The sequence below is a fragment of the Malania oleifera genome, chromosome 3 (genome assembly GCF_029873635.1).
Source record: "Malania oleifera isolate guangnan ecotype guangnan chromosome 3, ASM2987363v1, whole genome shotgun sequence".
Classification (NCBI taxonomy): Eukaryota; Viridiplantae; Streptophyta; class Magnoliopsida; order Santalales; family Ximeniaceae; genus Malania; species Malania oleifera.
Window position 1 is genome coordinate 567,043 of NC_080419.1, and position 21,010 is coordinate 588,052.

Below are 21,010 nucleotides of genomic sequence, written 5' to 3' on the forward strand. Positions count from 1 at the left end.
TGGTTTTCATTCTTTTTGTTCTTGAACACAATCAGGCGCATGATAGATTTGTGGGATTTTCTTCAGTTGCTGCTAATTGGTTCTGTCAAGAGTTTTCATCATTTTTTGAAAGATTAAGTTGGGATTTAGAATCTTTCATGTTGAAAGTGTGAGACATCGGATGGCGGTTCATACAATGAAGGTGGGAAAAGCTTTTTGAGTTAGCACTTTGGGTGCTAAGGAAAGTGGTTTTTTGTGTTTGTTTTGTGGGTCTAAATGAAATGGGTGGGTTGTTTTGTGGAAGAATTTTGTGAGTTGGTTAGGGATCTTCTCGTGGCGCTGGTGGTGGAAGTGATCGAAAGGAGGGAGGTAATCGTTTGTGGATTGAAATTGTGTTGGAAGAGAAGAAAGAGACAGGAGAAAGAAATTGTTGACAAAATAGTTTTTGGAATAATGCTATGGTAGCAGAGAAGAAGCAGTATTGTGCTCATTGTGCTGGGAAGATGCAAATGAAGGATCTTGGGTATTCACTGTTGAAGTCACTAATGTTCTTTTGAAAATTAGGACTCCCATAATTGACAAGGGTAGGGTTTGGGCTAGGGGGCATGAAGGTGCTAGAGGCATCTAGGGTTTCTTTTAGGGAGAGTGGGGCAATGAAGGATGGGTTGTGTGGGCCTGGATGTCTAATAATCGTTTTGGATTTTGGAAAGGAAAATGAGATTTCTTATTTCTTGGATGGGCTGTTCTTATGAACTAGCAGAAAACCAGTTTGAAATGGGTTCAAACCTGGGCCAGGCTATGGAAGGGAAGGAGGTCTGGTCATTCTCATTTGGGCAACTTATGTGAAAAGGCTCAAATTCCTTACATGCTATAAGTTAAAGAGGCTTTTACCATAGCCCATTTATTTGGATAGATTATTAATAAGGGCCCTTGCCCTCTCGAGGGGGGGGGGGTTGATCTCTTGTGCGGATTGTATTAGTGGTGATTTTCAGAAGGCCTTTCATTGTAGCATTCCTTGCTAAAGGATTCAGAGCAAGGAGCTGCACAGTTTTCATACTGCATCTAATGACGGGAAGGCTTTTCTTACAGAAAAAAGGTGGTACGAGTATTGAGCAGGTGGTGGAGAAACATCAGTCTATTGGAGGTCTAAGTGAGAAGCAAATTGATAGTGGCTTGCGTCAGAGGTGGTTTGTACATATGGGGACAGCAAGGATGGTAAGGGAAGTAATAAGGATGAGATATTGATGGTTTATAAGCATTGTTCGAATGGGTATGAAGGGCTAGATAAGAAAGGAGTTCTTGTTAGTGATCGTATGAACTCAAACCAACAGGGCTGCAAACTGATGGTGGACACTAGTTTTTGTAACTTTTTTTTCCATTATGCGCCAATAAGTCATACGGGTCATGCCAATTGTAGACTCGAGGGCTCTTTAACCTATGCCCCATTCTATTTTTTGTCTGACCACTCCCTTGGGTTTCAGTTGCTTGTCTCATCACTTAATGTTTCTTTAATGACAACTCCTCTTATAGAGCCTAGTCCCTTTAGGATAAAAGATAATTCTCTTCATTTGCAGCCCTAGTAGGGGGCAGAAAGCCTTTTCCAGAGTTAACATCATCCATTTCAGAAGCCAGGGTCTAGATGGATGAGTAATGCAAATGAAGATCAGGATTACAAGCAATGTTTCAAATAGCTTGGATCGCCCCCTCCACAAGGCTCAATTTTCCTATAAAATTAACTTTGTTTATTTTCCTCTTCATGCATCTTGTTTCGTTTTCTTCATTTTCAGAAACAACCTTGTTCATTCTTGACACAGTCACTATGTTGACTTCCCCCTAACTCAGAACTTGTCTTAACAATTTTCTCTGTTTCATCAGGACCAACACCTTCTAAGTGAGGTATGTTTGATTCAACCAAAGCTGGACCTTCAACACTTGCTTCACTTCTATCTAGATGGTGATTTCCTTTCAAAGCCTGGTTTTGATCCAAAAGATCTTTGTCATCAGAATATCCTGAGCAGTATAGGACCTATTTGCCTATAGACTTCGTATTTCAGTTTTTCCAGACCTCAAATCCTTATCAATCTCTATTTCAACAATCAATTGGGTCTTCACGACTATGCCATGATTTTTTTTTTTTTTTTTGCACTCTCTTGTCCCTCAAAACACTCAATTCTGTCTTCATATTCATGTTAAAATGGACTTTGTTAGTGTTTCAAAGCTTTGGTAGTTTTCTAGAGCCAGAGCCAACAATGTCAACAACAATTTTCACACTTTTGTTTGCTTTGTCACAAACTACTCCTCGGTTTCGTTCAAGTGAAATTTCTTTAGGGAACTCCTGAATTGGGCATTGTTTTATGCAATTTTCTTATCATTGCCTTCTCAGCTCAAAAACCTTTCTATAGTCAGGTCCAACAAAGTTAATGGGATATACAGGTTTTACAGCAAACCCTTTTGAGCCTATTGAAGTATAATTTTCTGTAAAACTTCCAACCCACTATTGCGTCTACCAACTTGTGTAATCCGGCTAAGATTGTTGGAAAACCTCCGTTGATGACCACAGATATTTCCAAGTTTCAAAATTTCAGCATAATTTGTCCTCTGAGGCAACCCTTGGAAGACCGATCACCCATTACGAATCTTCTCCTTCACATTTTCTTTCAGGAAATTACTAGAACCACAATATTTACATTTTGATTGCAGGCCTCCTAGGCAATCTTTTCACTGGTGTTAATGTTTTCACAAATCTTAGAATTACCATTGCTGAAATCCTCCAAGGAATGCCTTGTTCCTATCTAGAGTTCTCATAGAAGAACTCTGCCTTGTGGCCAAATCTTCTTAGTGGAGACGAAATGCCCTATCTTATTAGTCATAAACCTCATGAACAAGAGATCATTAGTAATTATGGAAGTTATATGCCAAGGATATCTCTATTTTTCTAACCAAGGAGCTTCATCTATTCTAGTACCCATTCATGCCCATTCTCCGTTAAACTCAAAAGCGATTGTTAAAGGTTATTTTAGTCTTTTAGTATTATTTTTAAGTGTACTAATATGTCTAGTAGTGAGAATTAGTAAGGATATTATGGTCATCAGAATGCATTTGATTTGTGTCATAAATAAAGGGATAGACTTATCTTCAAGTTAGGTTATTTTAGTCATTACGTGTTATTATTGTGTGTTAGTATGTCAAGTAGTGAGGGTTAGTATGGGTATTATGGTCATTGGAATGTATTTTGATTTGTATTATAAATAGAGGGAAAGACCTATCTTCAAGTTAGGTCATTCATTTTAATCAAAATCTCAACATCGTATTAGAGCGGGATCCAACATAAACCCTATCACACTTAGGTATCAACAGAAAACAGCTTCACGTTGCTATCCTTCTTAGATTCACCTCCACCCGTCATTATTTCATAAAACCATCCATATAGCCTGAAAAAAAACCCACCGAAGCTGATCCCTACAAAACCCCATTGCTGGAAAGTGCCTCACGTGCCCCCATGCACTGGCAGATTGCCAGTAGTCTTGACCCCTTGCGCCGGCACCTGAGAGAGATTACAGCCACCTTTTATTGATTTTTTACGCCCGCCTTTGCCACATAAGGTGATTTTAGTTCTCTACTAAACAACCACAAAAGTTATTGAGGTGGTTCAAGTGGTCATAGTGATAGATATGGGTGAGGTAGAGGCACTCCTCACAAGTGCACTCATTGTGGATTAGGCAATCATACTATTGAGCAGTGTTGGGATCTCCATTGTAGACCTTCACATGTTGCCAATGCAGCCATAAATGACTCTACACCTTTGGGGCCAAGCAGTGGGCTGTATCTATGTTAGAGGAAGAGTATTCCAAGTTCAAACAATATTAGGTGTCAGAACAAGCTTCTCTTGCCCAAATAGGTAATCCCAAAGCATGTCTGTCATCCAGTACTTCGTCCTAGTCCTTTGGTTGTAGGCTTAGTTGCCATTGATCATATCATAGGTATATCTAATTTCTTCTATACGCTTTATTATCCTACAAATTTACCTTGTGTTGCTTTTGCTGATGGATCCGCCATTGCTATCAAGGGAATTGGTATTGTAAATCGCACTTCTTCTATTTCTCTTCCTTCGGTTTTGTATATTCCCAAGCTTCCTTTCAATCATATATCTATTAGCACTAAATCGATGAATTGGTCAGTAACATTCTTCCTTGATTATGTGGTTATTCAGAATTTGAAGACAAGGAAGACGTTTGCGGAGGGTGTGAAGTTGGTGAACTTTATCACTTTGAGCCGCTATCTTCTTCTACCGCCCGCATTGCTGCTGCCACACCTCTCCAAATTCATCGTCGCTTTGGTCATCCTTCATTTGAAAAGTTGAAACATCTAGTTCCAGATTTGAGTTCTATGTCTAGTATTAGTTGTGAGTCTTGTCAGTTAGGGAGCATGATTGTGTTCCTTTTTATTCCTGAGTTAATAAACGGGCTGCAAACCTGTTCATGTTATTCCATTTTGATGTCTAGGGTCATAGTAGAGTTGTGTCCAAGTTGGGTTTTTGGTACTTTGTAACCTGTTTGGATGATTATTCAAAGATGACTTGGCTATATTTGATAAATGATCGTACTTAGTTATTTCATATATTTTGTGCCTTTTGTTCTGAAATAAAGACTCAATTTGGTTTGCCAGCTTGAATACTCCAAAGTGATAATGATAAAGAGTATTTCAGTAAACAATTCACCCGTTATATGACTCAATTAGGTATTGTTCACTAATCATCCCGTGCCCACACTCCTCAACAAAATGTGGTTGCAGAATGGAAATATAGACATGTCCTTGTAATCACATGCACCTTACTTTATCAAATACATGTACCTAAAGTGTTTTGGAGTGATGTTGTACTTACAACTAGCTAACTAATCAATAGGATGCCATCCTCTATTCTTAGTGTTCAAATTCCCTACTCCATTCTCTTTCCTAATTCACCTTTATTTTGCCTACCTCCTTGTATATTCGGGTGTGTGTCCTTTGTTCATCAATTGGCTCCTAGGGTGGATAATTTGGATCCTAGTTCTATAAAATGTGTCTTTATGGGCTACTCATATACTCAATAAGGATATCGTTGTAATAGTCCTATCTTGCATGGCTTCGTTGTTTCTGCAGATTTACCTTCTTTGAGTCTACACCTTACTACACACAACCCCTGAGTGCTTCTAATCTCAATGAGTCTCTTCCTCTAGCTACTCTTCCAGATTCTAGTTTGCTATCCTTGCCCAATGGATCTGTGTCTTTGTGTAGTTTGAGTCCGCCTCACTAATTCAATCATCCTAATTTGCGGGTGTATTCACAATGCTCCAGGGAAGAGAGTTCCCTCTAGCTTCTACTACCACACCTTTGGTTCCCTAGTTTGATGATCATATTTGCAATGATGTTGATCTTCCTATTTCTGTCTAGATTGGTAAATGCACATGTACCCAACATCCCATTTCCAACTATGTTTCCTTTGACTTCTTATCACGCTCCTATTATTGTTTTGTTACTGCTTTTTCATTTGTTGCCCTTCCTAAATCTGTTTGGGAAGCCTTAACCCCCTTTGGATGGAGGAATGCCATGGCTGGAAAGATGACTGCTTTAGAGGACAATGGCAATTGGAACTCGGTATCCCTTCCTTTTAATAAGTCTGTGGTTTTCATTGGGTATACATTGTGAAAGTCAATGCTGATGGTTCTGTGGCTTGTTTGAAGGCATGCATTGTTGCTAAGGGGTATACCCAGGTGTATGGCTTGGACCGATTGTCAAACTTAGATCATTATGTCTATTCATCTCCTTGACTATTACTTGTCACAGGCCTCTGCATCAGTTAGATGTGAAGAATGCTTACATTGTGAAAGTCAACGCTGATGGTTCTGTGGCTTGTTTGAAGGCATGTATTGTTGCTAAGGGGTATACCTAGGTGTATGGTTTGGACCGGTTGTCAAACTTAGATCAATACGTTTGTTAATTTCCTTGACTATTACTTGTCATTGGCCTCTACATCAGTTAGATGTGAAGAATGCCTTCTTGCATGGTGATCTTGAGGAGGAGGTCTATATGGAGCAATTATCTGGGCGGGTTTGTTTCTTAGGGGAGTCAAGGTTATTGTGTTGACTCGAGAAGGCGCTATATGGTTTAAACAGTCTCCTAGAGCATGGTTTGGTCGATTTATTGTTGTAGTACATGAGTTTGGTCTTTGACGGTGTGCAGTGGGTCACTCTGTGTTTTATTGTCATACTTTATTAGGTAGGATCCTCATTGTGTATTACAGTTGATGATGATAAAGGTATTTGGAGTCTCAAATATTTTCTACAAAATAAGTTTCAAACCAAGGATTTAGGATCGTCGAAATACATCTTGGGTATAGAAGTATCTAGATCTCGTATGTGAACTGTTTTGTCATAAAGGAAGTATGTTTTGACTTATTAGATGAGATTGGATTATTGGGATCCAAACCGGTTGATACACCTATGGATCCTAAGAAGTTAGTGCTGGATATGGGTAATTTGTTGCCTAATCTTGGAGGATACCGGGGACTTGTTAGAAAGTTGAATTATCTCACAGTCACTCAGTTGGACATATCTTTTGTAACCAGCATTGTGAGTCAATTTTTGGATTCTCAGAGGACAAGTCATTGGGACACAATAATTTGCATCTTTAGATATCTCAAAGGTGCACCTAGGAGAGGCTTTTTATATCGAGATCAAGTCACACTTTTATTCAAAGATATACAGATGCATATTGGGCCAAGTCGCCTTTCGAAGGAAGATCCATAGCTAGGTATTGTATCTTGGTTGGTGGTAATTTGGTTTCTAGGAAGAGTAAAAAACAAACTGTGGTGACCAGGTCAAGTGCTGAATCAAAGTATAGTGCTATGACTCACACTACTTGTGAACTTGTTTGGTTGAAGAACATGTTGGAAGAATTGGGTTTTCTACATTCTCATCCTATGGAGTTGATGCGTGATAATCAAGCTGCTCTTCATGTTGCCTCCAACCCGGTCTTTAATGAGCAAACGAAACACATTGAAGTTGATTGCCATTTTGTTTTGGAGAAACTTGTGTGGAAGCTTATTGCTATGACTTATGTGAAATCTAATATGCAGCTTGCTGATTTTGGGGTGTGCTTATGTTAAATTTATTTGTAACAAGCTAGGAGCATATGATATTTATGCTCTAGCTTTAGGGGGAGTGTTAAAGGTTATTTTAGCCTTCTAGTATTATTATTAAGTATGTTAGCATGTTAAGGGTCTCTTGGTCATAAAATGTATTTGATTTGTATTATAGATAGAGGGAGAGACCTATCTCCAAGTTAGGTCATTCATTTTAATCAAAATCTCGACAGTGATGATTTCCTTTGTGCAAACTTGGTGGTCTGAAGGACTACTCTAAATGCTTTGACCAGATTATGATTTTCTTATCAGCTTTAAAGAACTGAATGGAAGCCAAACTAGAAAAATTCTAGTTCTATAATGATGTAATGAAGGAAAAATGAAAATAAATTTCCTGAGAGAGACGGCCATTGTTGATGATGCTCAGTATTCATGGTAATATCCTTTTCCATTCTAAGGTGGCAAGATACATCTGAACAATCTTTTTTGTTTTTTGAAGAGGACTGGGTGGCTCCAGAATCTACTTTTGACTTTTTTGAAGGTATAGTTTTGGGGCTTTTGGAAGAATTTACCAGGAAGGAATTTTTTGTTCTGGGCAGTTTTCACAGTGTTGTGGGCTGTGGGTGCTATGGATTGAATGAATGCTAGAATTTTCAGAGATAAGAAGACCGCTCCTTTACTTGAGAGAAATTTGTTTTTTATGCTTCTTTTTGGGCATATTCTTTTGGGTTTTTTGAAGGTCTTTCACTGTTTGATGTCCAAATAGATTTGAAGGCAGCTTTAACATAATTGTGTCTTTTTTTTTTTTTTTTCTGTTGTTCTCTGATTTACCGAGAGGATTTTTTACCATTAATAGATTTTTTTTTTTTTTTTTATGTTATAATAGTAAAAAATATTCATGGTAGTATCCAGTTATCCAAGAAAGTTTTTTGCAGAGCAAAAATTTTGGATCCTTTGGCAGTTTAAAACTCGAGGCTGATTTATTTTTTTTTCAAATGGGGGGTGGTGGCGTAGCACACAAACAAGAATTATTATGCATTTATTTCATTTTATTTTATATAGAATATTTTAATTACAGTTATACCTTTTAGATTCTCAGACATTTTTGCTTAGAAACACAGTATTTCCCTATCTCAAATGACTTTTAGATTCTAAGGAACTTTATTTTAGGAATATATTGTTTAGTTTATTTATGTTTGTAAAAGTGCATCTTGTTCTTGAAGTATTATGAGCCTACAGGAAACCTCTGTGTGTGACTTTTAGTTGGAATTGAATTGGAATTGAAATTTGTGTGGACATTGTTTCATGCATCAAATAAATTATTGTAGCTTCTGTTAGCTGTCAAGCTTATGGTGGGGTTGGCAAGTCTAAGGAGACTAAAGTTTCCATAATGCTTGGTGCCACTATGCTTAGGCAGCAAAGCAGTTACATGAATGTAAAATTTTAATCCATTTTGAACAATTATTTTCTGTTAATATATTGGATTTTGAGTCCTCCATAACTTGAGTGCTGATGTGTCAGAGCTATGTGTGGGCAAGGTCTCAAATTTTGATTTCGACTCAAATATCGAAGCTCCAAAATTACGTAAATTTCGATGGAAATTTTGATTTTGATTTTAAAAAATAACTGAAATCAGTAGTAAAGCATGAAATTCTTTGTGAAACTTTAGAAATGGTCGGGCATAATAATGTAAGTTTTAAGACTAATATATTACAAGTACATCTATGTTGTGTATGAGGTGGAAAAGTTGTAATATATTATGTGTATCAAACATATTTGTAAGATAATGTGAATTAAATATATTTTAGTTAATACAAATGTAATTTAGACATGAATTGGTTAAATAAAATGCTGATTTAAGCTTATTTTTTTTATATAATTTCTAAAGCACTTGTAATAATCTTTTTTGTTTTGATAAAAATAAATAAAATAAATTAAGAGAGAAATTTCACTTTACTCCTAAATCTCTCATTTGAATCTTGGGGAAATTTCATTGCATGGTTAAAATTTCGCTAAAATTTCGAGATTTCTATAAATTTCGGATGATTTATTGGGATTTCAATGGAAATTATGCAAAATGGAAATTGACTACCATTTCGATTTCGAGGGTGTCGGAAATTGGAAATTTCGATAGAAACTTCGACAATTTCGTGGAAATATAAGACCATGTGTGTGGGCAAGTTGCAACATGGAAATTCATCATGCCTCTTGCACATGTTATGCCAAATTTTATTTATATTTATATTTTTTATTATAAGGACTATTTGTCAATGTTTTAGACATTATTTTCCTTTCTGGTTTGATGCATTTGTTATAAATTCTTTTGATTACAAAAGAAATTTATCAAGAAATAGAAAAGAGGGAATTACAGCCTAGAAGAGGACAAGAGATCCTCAAGTACAGGAAAAAACAAGAAAATCCAAAACTGAAAAATAAAAAAAATAAATACAAAATAAACTAAAAGATCTAATTTAGAAAACCCCTCTTTAAGCCCTTCCTTTCGCAAGTGGTGGATCTCTGTAATCTTGGTAGCTCTCACTGCCTTTTAATTGTTTTCTTTTAGCACCATTGAATTGAACTGCATTCCCTCCTGGATCAGCCAACCACACTAATATCATTCAGAATTTTTTGAGCACCGACATCCTGCGCCCTAATCCTCTGCTGGAGTAGGTAATAACCAATCCCTGCATTGATTAGTCACAGCAAAGTCTACACCCAAACCTCCTTCCTCAAAGATAGAAACATCCCCTAAACCTTCAAGCGACATTTGATGCAAAGATATCAACTGCAACAAATTTCCAATGCACTTATTATGAATATATGAACAGAGACAAGTTCTGGTGAAATGTTTTTGTCTATATAGTGGAATGAATGCAATGTTTAACTTGTTTTTAACCAAGGATCATCAACTGCTGATTTGTGTACTTTGGCTGTCACCCCCTTGGAACCTTCTACACTATCTTTTTTCTTTTTGACTAATGAAAAAGGAATCATCAACAGGTAGTATTATCTCAATGGGGTGGCTCAAATAGGGGCGGATTTACGATAGTGCCGTCAAACACAAAGGGAACCATTCATCTTGACGGTGTTTTTAACATTATATCCTATGATGTTGTCCCTAAGTTACAAAGCATCCTAATGGCATCAGAGTTTAAGGTAAGTATATCTAGCAGTCCAGTTAATTTATTTTTGAGTTCTATTTTCCACTTATGTATTTATTTAGAGAATGTGAGATTTTTATTTTTTATTTTTTTTCACTTTTATGATATCACGTGCACTTCTGTTTTTTTTTTTTTTGATCAACAATGAAAGTTTATTAAAGGGCATCAAGGGGTTGCCATCCAATTACAATGAAAGGAACATCCCCTTATTGTAGGGTGTCAAAAGAAAATCAAGGATTGCATTAATATCCTTCACAACAATTGGATACTGTAGTTATCCAACAATCCTTGACAACATGAAGGGGTGAAGCCGATCCGGTTTCTTTCCCTCTCTCCATATTGACCAAAAAATGGCAAGGGGGAATGAGGGAAAGGGCCTTCCTTATTGGAACGTATATTTTTTCAAGCCCATAGCTCATCCTCATTCTAGCAGTGATCCACTTTTGATTGATCAAGTTCTAGAAAGTTCTAGTCTAGGAGAAGTGAAAGATAGTGAGCTCAACTGATTCAGCCTGAGTAGAATTGGAACCTATTAACGAGAGGCAGACCCTTTTTTCAGAGGTTTTCACTAGTAAAAATTTTTCCGAGAGTTGCTTCCCATATGAAGAAAGCAATCTTTGTGGGAGCTGCAGTTCTCCAAATGAGCTTTTAGGGGAGTTGTCTGCTTTTATTTGTCAGAGAGATGAAATGTTCATGGTAGGATCTACTCGAAAGAGTATTGGTTGTGTTCTGGTGCTGGATTTTATGGAGGCTATTGTGGAGTACTTTAAAATTATCAATTTCACAACCGAAGGCATTCTCAACAAGGGTAATATTCTAGACATTCGAAAGGTGTTTTAAGTATAGTAGAAGAGACAATCGTCAAGAGGGCTAAGTTGAGTATGGAAAGTAAGAGATGGGGAGATGTGTTGGGTTGATGACAACATAGGGAGTAGTGAGTTTGAACGTGAGAAAGGTCTACTTTTGGACCATATTTAGGAACAATGTGGATATTCTTCTGATTCCTCTATTGATCGTCTTGGGGATCTATCTTATGTTCTGCTTCCTCCTTTAGATGGTTTAGAAGGTATTAACCTATTTGAAGATGAGGATCACAGAGATAATAAAAGGGTTGAGGATGGAATTCTATCTACCCTTGTTCAAGATGAAATTCTTGGGAAGGATATTGACACTTAGAGGCTGTTGGATGGCTTTGGCCTTAGGTTATCTGATCAAGGAGGTCATGAAGTCATGCTTGATGGTGGCAAATCCAAGGTGAAGAAGGGTTGGAGAGAATTAGCTAACTTGAAGTGTTCGGTGAACCATGGTGGGAAGGGTTTGAGGAGGGGATTTATTGGCTGATTATTGCAGGTTTATGTTTTGTTTGTTATTATTATTTTTTAAATCTTGATATACATTGTTGGCCCACAACCTAATAGCTTAAGATTTTAAGTAAAGTGGTAATCGAACATAGTATTATAGCTGGTTACTTGGAGGTCCTAGGTTCTAGTCTTGTTGCCCGTGTTTAAGGTGTGGCATTTAAAAAAATTATTCTGTTCCCTATCATGAGTGTTATTTATCGAGTGTTTATCTCTCCACATGCTATTAGGCTACATGTGCGGGGGAGTGTTAAAGCTTGATATACATTGTTGGCCCACAACCTAACAGCTTAAGCTTTTAGGTAAAGTGGTAATTTAACAGTTTTGCCTTATTCCTTTTCTTTTTTTGAATTTTTTTTTTAGTATCCCTGCTATGATTGTACATTCTCATCCTTATATTTTCTTTTATTATATATATAAAAATAAGGGCATCTTTGCACAAGTCAGCCTAAAGATGGAATCGTATTTTTTGCTGAGCAAGCACTTGCCACACGAAATATCATCCCAAAAGGAAACACTCTGCCCGTTTTCTGCTCGAAAATAAATGAGAGAATGAGTTATCCCATGGTTTCCCAGTGAATTTCCAAACACCAACACTGTGAGCCCCACTCATCTCTTTAGAAGCCTAGCAATTACAGTTTAGACCGTATTTAGTATTAATGACTTTCCTCTAGAATTGGTTCTTCTCCTTCATGAATCTCCACAACCATTTCCTTAGGAGGCCTTTATTGAAAGGGGGAAGAGATTTTAGAACTAACCATCCTTTTTGCATAGGTTGTTTAACCACCTTGAATTTGTCAAGATGATATTTAAAATCTACTTGAGCTTCCTCATAGAAATCTCCTTTGAATGCATTCCTATCTCCTAGCTACTGAACTTGAGATAGGGAAAAGAGACACAACATAGACTGGTTGGATAAAGTGCTTTAAATGAGTATTTTTCACCTTTTGATAGGTAGTTCCTTTTCCAACCGGCAAATTTTCTTTAAAATCCTTCAACGATGGAGTCCCAACAATTCATGTAGTGTGGGAGAATTGTTAAACTGATCGACAAGATACTGACTACCGAATTCAGACAATATTAATGTAAGTTGTTTTCCTCCTCCTGTTATAAAACTGCGCATGTCCAAAACTGCCCAAAAAAATTGTGTTAAGTTTTGAGCACCTAACATACGAGATGGTCTATCATCCAATCTGCAGTTGTAATTGGTCTAAATGACATTTATTAATTAATTTAATCCTAAACTTACAGAACTAGCTAATTAATTATTAATTAATTAACTCCATCTTCCTCTTATGCTGCGTGCTTTACATGTGTTCAACTGTTTGATCATCTGGACCCGGTGGATGCACTGACATTGGCATCTGGCCCACTTCTTCGTTGCCATATATTAAAACTCAGAAAATGTGTTGGCTTGAAAAGTTCTTTCACCTTTTGATCCAAATCTGTTGCTGTTGTTGATATTTTATTTTTCAAATTGTTGAGAACAATAATAAATTGGTAAATTAAGATACCTTTACTCCTAAGAGAAAGGTCTAGATAATTTTATGTCATTGGAAAAATGAAATTAAATGGCCCAAATTAATTAAAATAGCTAATCTAATTTTTATTTATTTTAATTTCAATTTTATTTGTTTGGGGTTTAGGTCGGTGACATTTACTATAAAATTATAATTGAATGAATATAATTTTTTTTTTTTTTTAAATTGACTATCTATAGTTATTCTTGGATGAAAGTGACAGTTAATTACGAGTCCAATTGTTAAATCTTCCACACTATTTCCCATTTTTAAAATCACTTATGCTTCATTTGAAACTTGGAACACAATAAGGGAAAGGAAGGAAAATTTAGAGGAATCCACTTTTTCATATTTGGTATTCAAGGAAAGTGAGAAAGAAAAAGAATCCACCGAAAGCAATGAAAAAAAATTGATTTTACATCATTAACATTTAATTTTTTTTTTTTAAACTTTTAATCATATTAGAACAAAGTTTCATTTTTCATGTATTCGATAACAACAACAACAAACCAAGCCTTAAGTTCCATCGTTGGCTACAAGAGTCTTTTTCCATAAATTTACGCAATTGTAGGCAATTTCCTTCAATAAAATAGGACTCTTAAATTCTTGCTATCTTATTCCAAGCCATTTTAGGTCTATCCATACCTTGTTCACTGCCCCTTAGAATAACTAGCTCTCCATCCCAATGTTGCACATGCCCTAACCATCTGAGCCGACAATCCCTTATTTTATCTTCTCCAAGTGCTATGGCTAACTTACCTTGAATATGGTCATTGCTTATACTTCCTTTGTGACAAGATGGTTCCGGTACGAGATCTTGATAATTCTATCTCCAACAAGTACTTCAATGGTCCCAAATCTTTTGTTTGAAACTTCATTTGCAGGAAATGCTTTAGGCTATGAATATCTTGATGATCATCACTAGTAATCACAATGTTATCCTTGTACACAATAGGTAGAATCCTTTCGGATGGAGTATGCGGATAAGATACAAAATGATCTATTGCACATGGTTAAAGGCCAAACTCAAGTTCTAAAACACTATAGTGGCCAAACTATGCCCTTGGAGACTGTTTTAAACCATATAGTGACTTCTTCCGAAACACTAAGCCTGACTCCCCATGAGCAACAAACCCAGGTGGTTGCTTCATTAGACCTCCTCTTGATGATCACCATGTAGGAAAACATTCTTCACATCTAATTGGTGTAGAGGTTAGTGATAGATGGTGGCTAAGGAGATGAATAAATGTTTTGAGGTAAGTTTGGCTACAGGGGAGAACGTGTCTGAATAGTTCAGGCCATACACTTGAGTATATCCCTTAGCAACAAGCGGAGCCTTCAATTGAGGCAGGAGTCATTTGGATTAACCTTCATAGTGTACATCCCACGACAATGAACCACACACTTAATAGGAGGAAGGTGTACCAAGTCCCTAGTATAATTATCCCGTAGAGCATGCATCTCTTCTACCAAGCCCCAAGTATCATTATCCTATAGAGCATGCATCTTTTCTGTCATTGCATTTCTCTGCCTAGAATAGGATAGAGATTCAGAAGTAGACTTGGGAAAAGCAATAGAAGATAGTGTACAAACAACAGTATGAGGGTGAAAAGATGTCTTAAGAAGCAAAATTAGGGATTGGATGTTGGGTACAAGTGCGTTTACCTTTTTCAAAAACAATAGGAGGATTGACCACTTGGGGAATAAGATTATTTGACGACGAAACTGCAGGTGTAGAAGTGGAAGTTGGAGGAGGGACTCCTCCCTTGAGTCGTCTCGTGTACACGTGCGGATTGGGATGATCCAAGTGATGACAAGGACTCAAACTAGATGAATATGCAAGAGGACTAGAAGAAGGAAATACGTTAGAATTCAGAAGGCTAGGTAGAGGAAGAGACTCAACAAGGTTGACATAACTCAAGGAATCAGAATGGTATGCTGTAGACTCAAAAAAGGTGGCATTAGCATAGACAAAGAATCAATGTAAAATGGAATTGTAACATCGATATCCTTTTTGAGTATAGGAATAATCCTGAAAAATACATTTGATTGCACGAGGATCCTAATTATCCCATTTTGGATTTAAATGATGAACAAAGGACATAATCAAATATATGAGGAGGAAGAGAGAACTAAGGAGCCTTATGGAAGATATTTCAATATGGGATTTTACCAACAAGGATAGAAGATGACATTTAATTGATGAGAGAGCAAGCAACGAGCACAACATCACTCTAAAAAACTTTGAGACGTTCATTTGATTCAAAGGGGTTCGAGCGACATCAAGAATATGTCTATTTTTCCTCTCTACAACTCCATTTTGTTAGGGAGTGTGGGCACAAGATGACTAATGGATCATGCCAGGGCTTGTCATATAGGTAATGAAATGAGTACTAAAGAACTCTTTAGCATTTTCACTATGAAGTATTCAGACTGGCATATCAAATTGACAAAATAGTCATTGACAAAAGTGACAAAATATTGAAACCCCAACTTTGACGTGACATGACTAGGTCCCCAAACATCGGAATGGACTAACATAAAAGGGCTAACAACTCTTTTGTTGGGTCGGGAGGCAAAAGGAACACAATGATGCTTTCATAATTGACAAGGCTCAAAGTAGGAACTACATGCTTTAACTTGTGCAATGATGGATGACCAAGGTGACAATGGATTTGATGTGGTGTGACATCAACACATAGGCAATAGGAGAAGAGAGTGACTTAAAGTAGCAAAGTCCATCAGTCTCAACTCCTGTGCCAATTGTATTCCTTATCTTCAGATCCTGAATAAGAACATAATTGGTAAAGAACGTTACAAAGCAATTTAGTGACTTTGTAATTTTACTAACAGACATCGGATTAAAGGAAGATTTAGGAATGTAGAGAACAAAAGAAAGGGAGATGGAGGGAATAGGGTTTATTGTTCCTATTCCCTTAGCAACAGTAGTGGATGCATCAGCAAGGGTAACTTGAGGTAGATTTGTAGAATGCTAGAGAGTATAAAAGAAGTTGGTGACACTTGTAATATGGTTAGTAGCAGCAGAGTCAATAGTCCAGGGACTAGTGGAGAGATACTAGATGACGTACGCATGGTATGTTTACTTTTTTGAGCAAAAGATGCATTGTGATAAGATGGTTGTTGGGATGCTTGATAATGTAGGAACTTTAAATACTCTTCCTCTAAAACAACTATAGTACGCTGTTCACTCAAACAAGTAATTGATGAGGGAGACACACTTTTGGGACTTGAGAACTCCATCCCAACACAAATACAACCTCGATAGAGCAGCAAATTAAAAACATACAGCAGGCATCACATTTTTCAAATTCACCAACTTGATCCCAACGTAAACAACCTTCGACAACTAAAGCAAACCACAAGCCCACAACGTACCAATCAAAACACACAGAAAATACCTCTTTTAGGCTCAATAAACTCAATAGACGTTGACAATAGCTTTGAGAGGCACCAAACCACCATTTCTCAGATATCGTAAATAAGCAACTGAAAAAGGTAAGATCTTTGAGCAAAAAACATCACGAAAAACTTCAATAGCATGTTTATAGAGGGATTCGAGCCTTGCTGGAAGAATTCAGGTTTGAAACATGCCTGAAATTTGCTTTGACAGCCTTCGACCGGGCGTGAGGGCATGTGGGGAAGTTGCTGGAGATGAGATTTCAGTAGAGGATAGATCGGCAGTGTCTATGGGTGACTACGGTGTTGTTTTTGCAAAATCTATTGTAGATTTTGTGTTCTTGAGTTGGTAGTGTCGCCCAAGAATTTTCTTGTGACTTCTCTAGCTTCCGGCAGCAGGTGTCTATTTTTTTAGCGCTATAGTTGATTTAGGTTTTTGGGCTTCCATTTTGATGGTGGTTGTGACAATTAGGGTTAAGGTGTCAGAATTTTGCTTTTATACCATGTTGAATAATTGGGTGAAATGGAAGACGTACTCACAATGATAGGTCTCTCCCTTTATTTATAATATATGTCGAAGTACTTGTAATGACCATAATGCCTCTACTAACTCTTGTTAACATAACACACACAATAAGATTGCGAATGACTAAGATAACCATCAGTACAAGTCTTAATTCTATTATTGTGAATGGGCATGGGTTCTCTGGCTATGGTTTTGTTCTTTTGCGAAAACCCCCTCTTTGCACATCTATTTATTGCTCGAAATCATGCCCTGGTACAAATTGATGGTGGGGGTTTGTTCATTACAGATTGAGGGGAAGTCCATCAATATGAGATTAAGATAAGATAAGGAAGGTTGGGGCTCTGTTTGTCCTTAAGAAGAACCGTAAGTGCAATTAGTGGGTACTTCTCTGTTCAACTGCGACTTAATGGTTTTCTCAGGGATTGTAGTCTCATGTAGGAAGGTTGTGCAAGGGTTTTCGAAGAGTCAGAGTGGGATATATTGATTATTGGATGGGGATTCATGTGACTAGGTAGGGAAGTTCATGGAAATAGGGCATGGATGGAAGGGTAAAAGGTATTCCATTTTTGTTCCTTAAAGGCTGAAGGGGAATAAATGGTCTCGGTTCATCGGTGCTTTCATTGCTTTGGAGAGCTTTTGTCGGTCAGGGTCTAATGCGGCAGATATTATAATCATTCATGGAGTTAGATTGTTTCAAGCAGCGCAAGTGATGATGGAGGTCATTTGATCCGTAAGAGTGTGCAGGGGGTCTGCACTTGTTGCTGGGGAAGAACGCATGAGAAGTTCATTTCATTTTTTCATATAACCAATCGACAACGGCAAGGCATTGCTTCTAAGAGTGTGCAGGGGGTCTGCACTTGTTGCTGGGGAAGAACGCATGAGAAGTTCATTTCATTTTTTCGTATAACCAATCGACAGCGGCAAGGGCATTGTTCCCTAAGAGTGTTGAGGGGGTCTGCACTTGTTGCTGGGGAAGAACGCATGAGAAGTTCATTTCATTTTTTCGTATAACCAATCGACAGCGGCAGGGGCATTATTGTTGTGGTGATGGGTTGGTGAAGATTGAGTGGGTTGGGCTTGGTCTGATGATTAATATAGACTTAGAAAATAATAAATCTCTTTTAAACTCTTTGCTGGGTTTGCTAATTAAGGAGGCCAGAGAGCAATCTTATGGTTTAACATTGGGCTTGGACAGTGATCGAATTAAAATGGATCAATTATATGAGTAGGCCCACAAGTCCTTATAGGTCCCTAACCAAAACGAAGTCCTTTAACCCAAATCTGGGGAGGCTGTGGCAGTTTAGAGTTTTTCAAAGCAGAAGCAAGATGATCAATATTCTTCCTCGAATGAGGCATAGGATGATAAGAAAGATCCTAAGCTGTGCCCCTTCTTTGAACAACATCCTTGGTGAGCTTTAGGAGGGATGTTCTGGTAATAGCAAAGAGTAGGCGATGGAAGTAGAAAATCAAGGTGCTTCTCCTCGGCAGAAGAAAAATGATAATAGGGTAAGTTTTAGAGATGAAAGGGAGGATTTTGGTTCTAAAAATCTTAATTCTTTGGAGTTTGAAAGCCAGGACTTTATGTTTGGGTCAGTTGGAAATCTTGATGGTAAGTGAGTTCGTTCGGATATTTGAAAAGTGGAAAGGGTTACACCCGTCGTAAGGAAGTGCAAATTGGTGTTGAAGGGAAGAAGATTAACGGAGATAGCGAAATTTATTAGGTGAGAAAACACATAAAATTATTAAGAGAGATTCCAAAGATGTTCTAAGTATGGTGGAGGAGCCAATTTGCGAGAGGGCCAAATGGTGTAAGGATAGTAAGAGATGGGGAGATGTTACAGATGAGGATAGTGTAGGGATTAGTGATTTGAATGCAAGAAAGGTATACTTTTGGATTATATTTGGGATCAGTATGATATTCCTCTGATTCTTCTATTGATCACCTTGAGGATTTACCTTACATGCCGCCTCCTCCTTTAGAAGGTTTAAAGGGAATTAGTATGTTTGACGATGTGGTTACTAAAGTTGAGCATAAGGTTAAGGATGGGATTCTGCCTACACCAGTCCAAGAAATTTCTGGGAAAGACAATGAAACTTAGTGTTTGTTGGATGAATTGGGCCTTAAGTTCTCTGATCAAGGAGAAATGAAGTTAGGCTTGATTGGGGAAAACCAAAGGTGAAGAAGGGTCAAATAGAACTTGCTAGTTTGAAGTGTTTTTTGAATTATGATGGGAATGGATTGAAAAATGGATTCCTAGGCTGATAATAGTAGTTTCCTTTATTTTTATTTTCTTTTTTATTTTTATTTTTCTAAGTTATATCCCCCTCCCTTTTTTTTTGAGGATTTAGCATGCTTGTTATGATTGCACATTCTCTTTTTTAATATAATTTCTTTTGTTATTAAGAAAAAGTTAGGTTGCTGGGAAGCATTGATTATCGTGAGAAAACGATACAACACGATACTAAGAAATTGATATGGCAATTAGAAAAAATGGGGATACAACACAACAACGATATGTTATTTAAAACATATATTTGTATATGTTTTTCATATGAGAGGACAAATATTGAAGTAATTTTAATTAAAATGAATATAGGCATCATTCATGCACAATTAACCATTGCACACTATACAAACTGCAGTTATACAATTGTTAACTAAATTCATATTGTTAAATATTGGTCCAACAAAAAAAAAAAGGAAAAACAACTCAAGGGCATAGTTGATGATGTGCATTGGGCGTGGCACATCAAATGATAAAAAAAAAATATTAGCATAACATGGCAAACTGACGAGGGTTTTAAAGCATGGTTGCTTGTGCTGTCACCCCCTCCCCCTAGACAAACTAGATTTGGATTGCATGTACCAATTTGAGGGTTGATGGTGTTTTTGATTGATAGGAGCCAAGATCCAGATCGCCAAAAGTTGTGGCCTAGATTTTTTAGAGACGAATTTTGCGAGGCATGCATTGGTGAGTGAACAGATCTCAAAGCCTGCATGATGGTGAGGGAAGAGTGCTTCAAATTGATTAAAATAAGTAGTTCAGGCTTACTGAAATCCAAAATTTGTTTTGACAAAGACCACCCCACCAAGAATTGCCTACTTGTTATATAGCGTACCCTACTCCTGTATCCGTACCATGACCCAACATACACTGCGTTCTAGATAACTATGGGTTCAACCTTTCTTACGCATGTAGAATCTCAATGCCAAGAATGTATTGCAGCTTACCCAGTCCTTGAAATGACATAGATCCTTTGCTTGACATGTGTGATCTTGCATAGTTCATTGCTAGTGACGATGATATCGTCAAAGTTTTTTGTAACAAAAAATTTCATTAATGCATGAATAGAGAAAATTACATTGGGAGGACGATAAGATATCATACCAAAAAAAAAAAAAAAAAAATTTATCAATGCTACTTTCCAATCCTTGTGGATATTTGACATAAAAAACGCCCTACAAAATCCCGAAAGAATGAGCCTAAGAAAAAGGACGGTAACTTTCTCTCAGTGGAAGTTTGGAGAAGTCTTCCAATCTTTAAAATATCTAGCATTCCTTTTTAGCTGAAGTGTCCACAATTGAGCAGCAAAAACTGAAAATTGCAAAAGGTTCTCCTTTTATCCTTTCAAAACCCCAAAGTTCATTGCTATGAAATTCTGAATAGTAAACCTCACCAAAGTAGGAAACCAAATTGTTTCGAAAGAAAAACTTGCAACCCCACAATGAAGAAATAGATGACAATTAGTCTTGTTTCCTCCCGACACATCACTCACACATTTGCCCTCAGAGCCTTATGAGGCCACCTACTCTAAAGGAAGTCATTTGTATAAATCCTATTGAGAATCAAAGTCCAAATGATAGCTTGAATCTTGAAAGGGAGTTTTGCCTTCCACACAAGTTTGCCCATATGGAAAGGGCTAGGATT

General features: G+C 37.2%; 1 protein-coding gene across 9 annotated transcripts in view; it reads left to right on the forward strand.

Annotated features, from left to right (window-relative positions):
• The window catches only part of LOC131151656 (uncharacterized), a 147,988-nt gene that overhangs the window by 65,231 nt on the left and 61,747 nt on the right, over positions 1–21,010 (forward strand). For 7 of the 9 annotated variants that reach the window (XM_058102949.1, XM_058102957.1, XM_058102950.1 and 4 more), the window contains exon 11: positions 10,100–10,255. The exons of the other annotated variants lie outside the window; for them this stretch is intronic. In XM_058102949.1, coding sequence (XP_057958932.1) covers positions 10,100–10,255 — 156 coding nt within the window. The remainder of the gene's footprint in view (positions 1–10,099; positions 10,256–21,010) is intronic. 9 annotated transcript variants of the gene reach the window in all.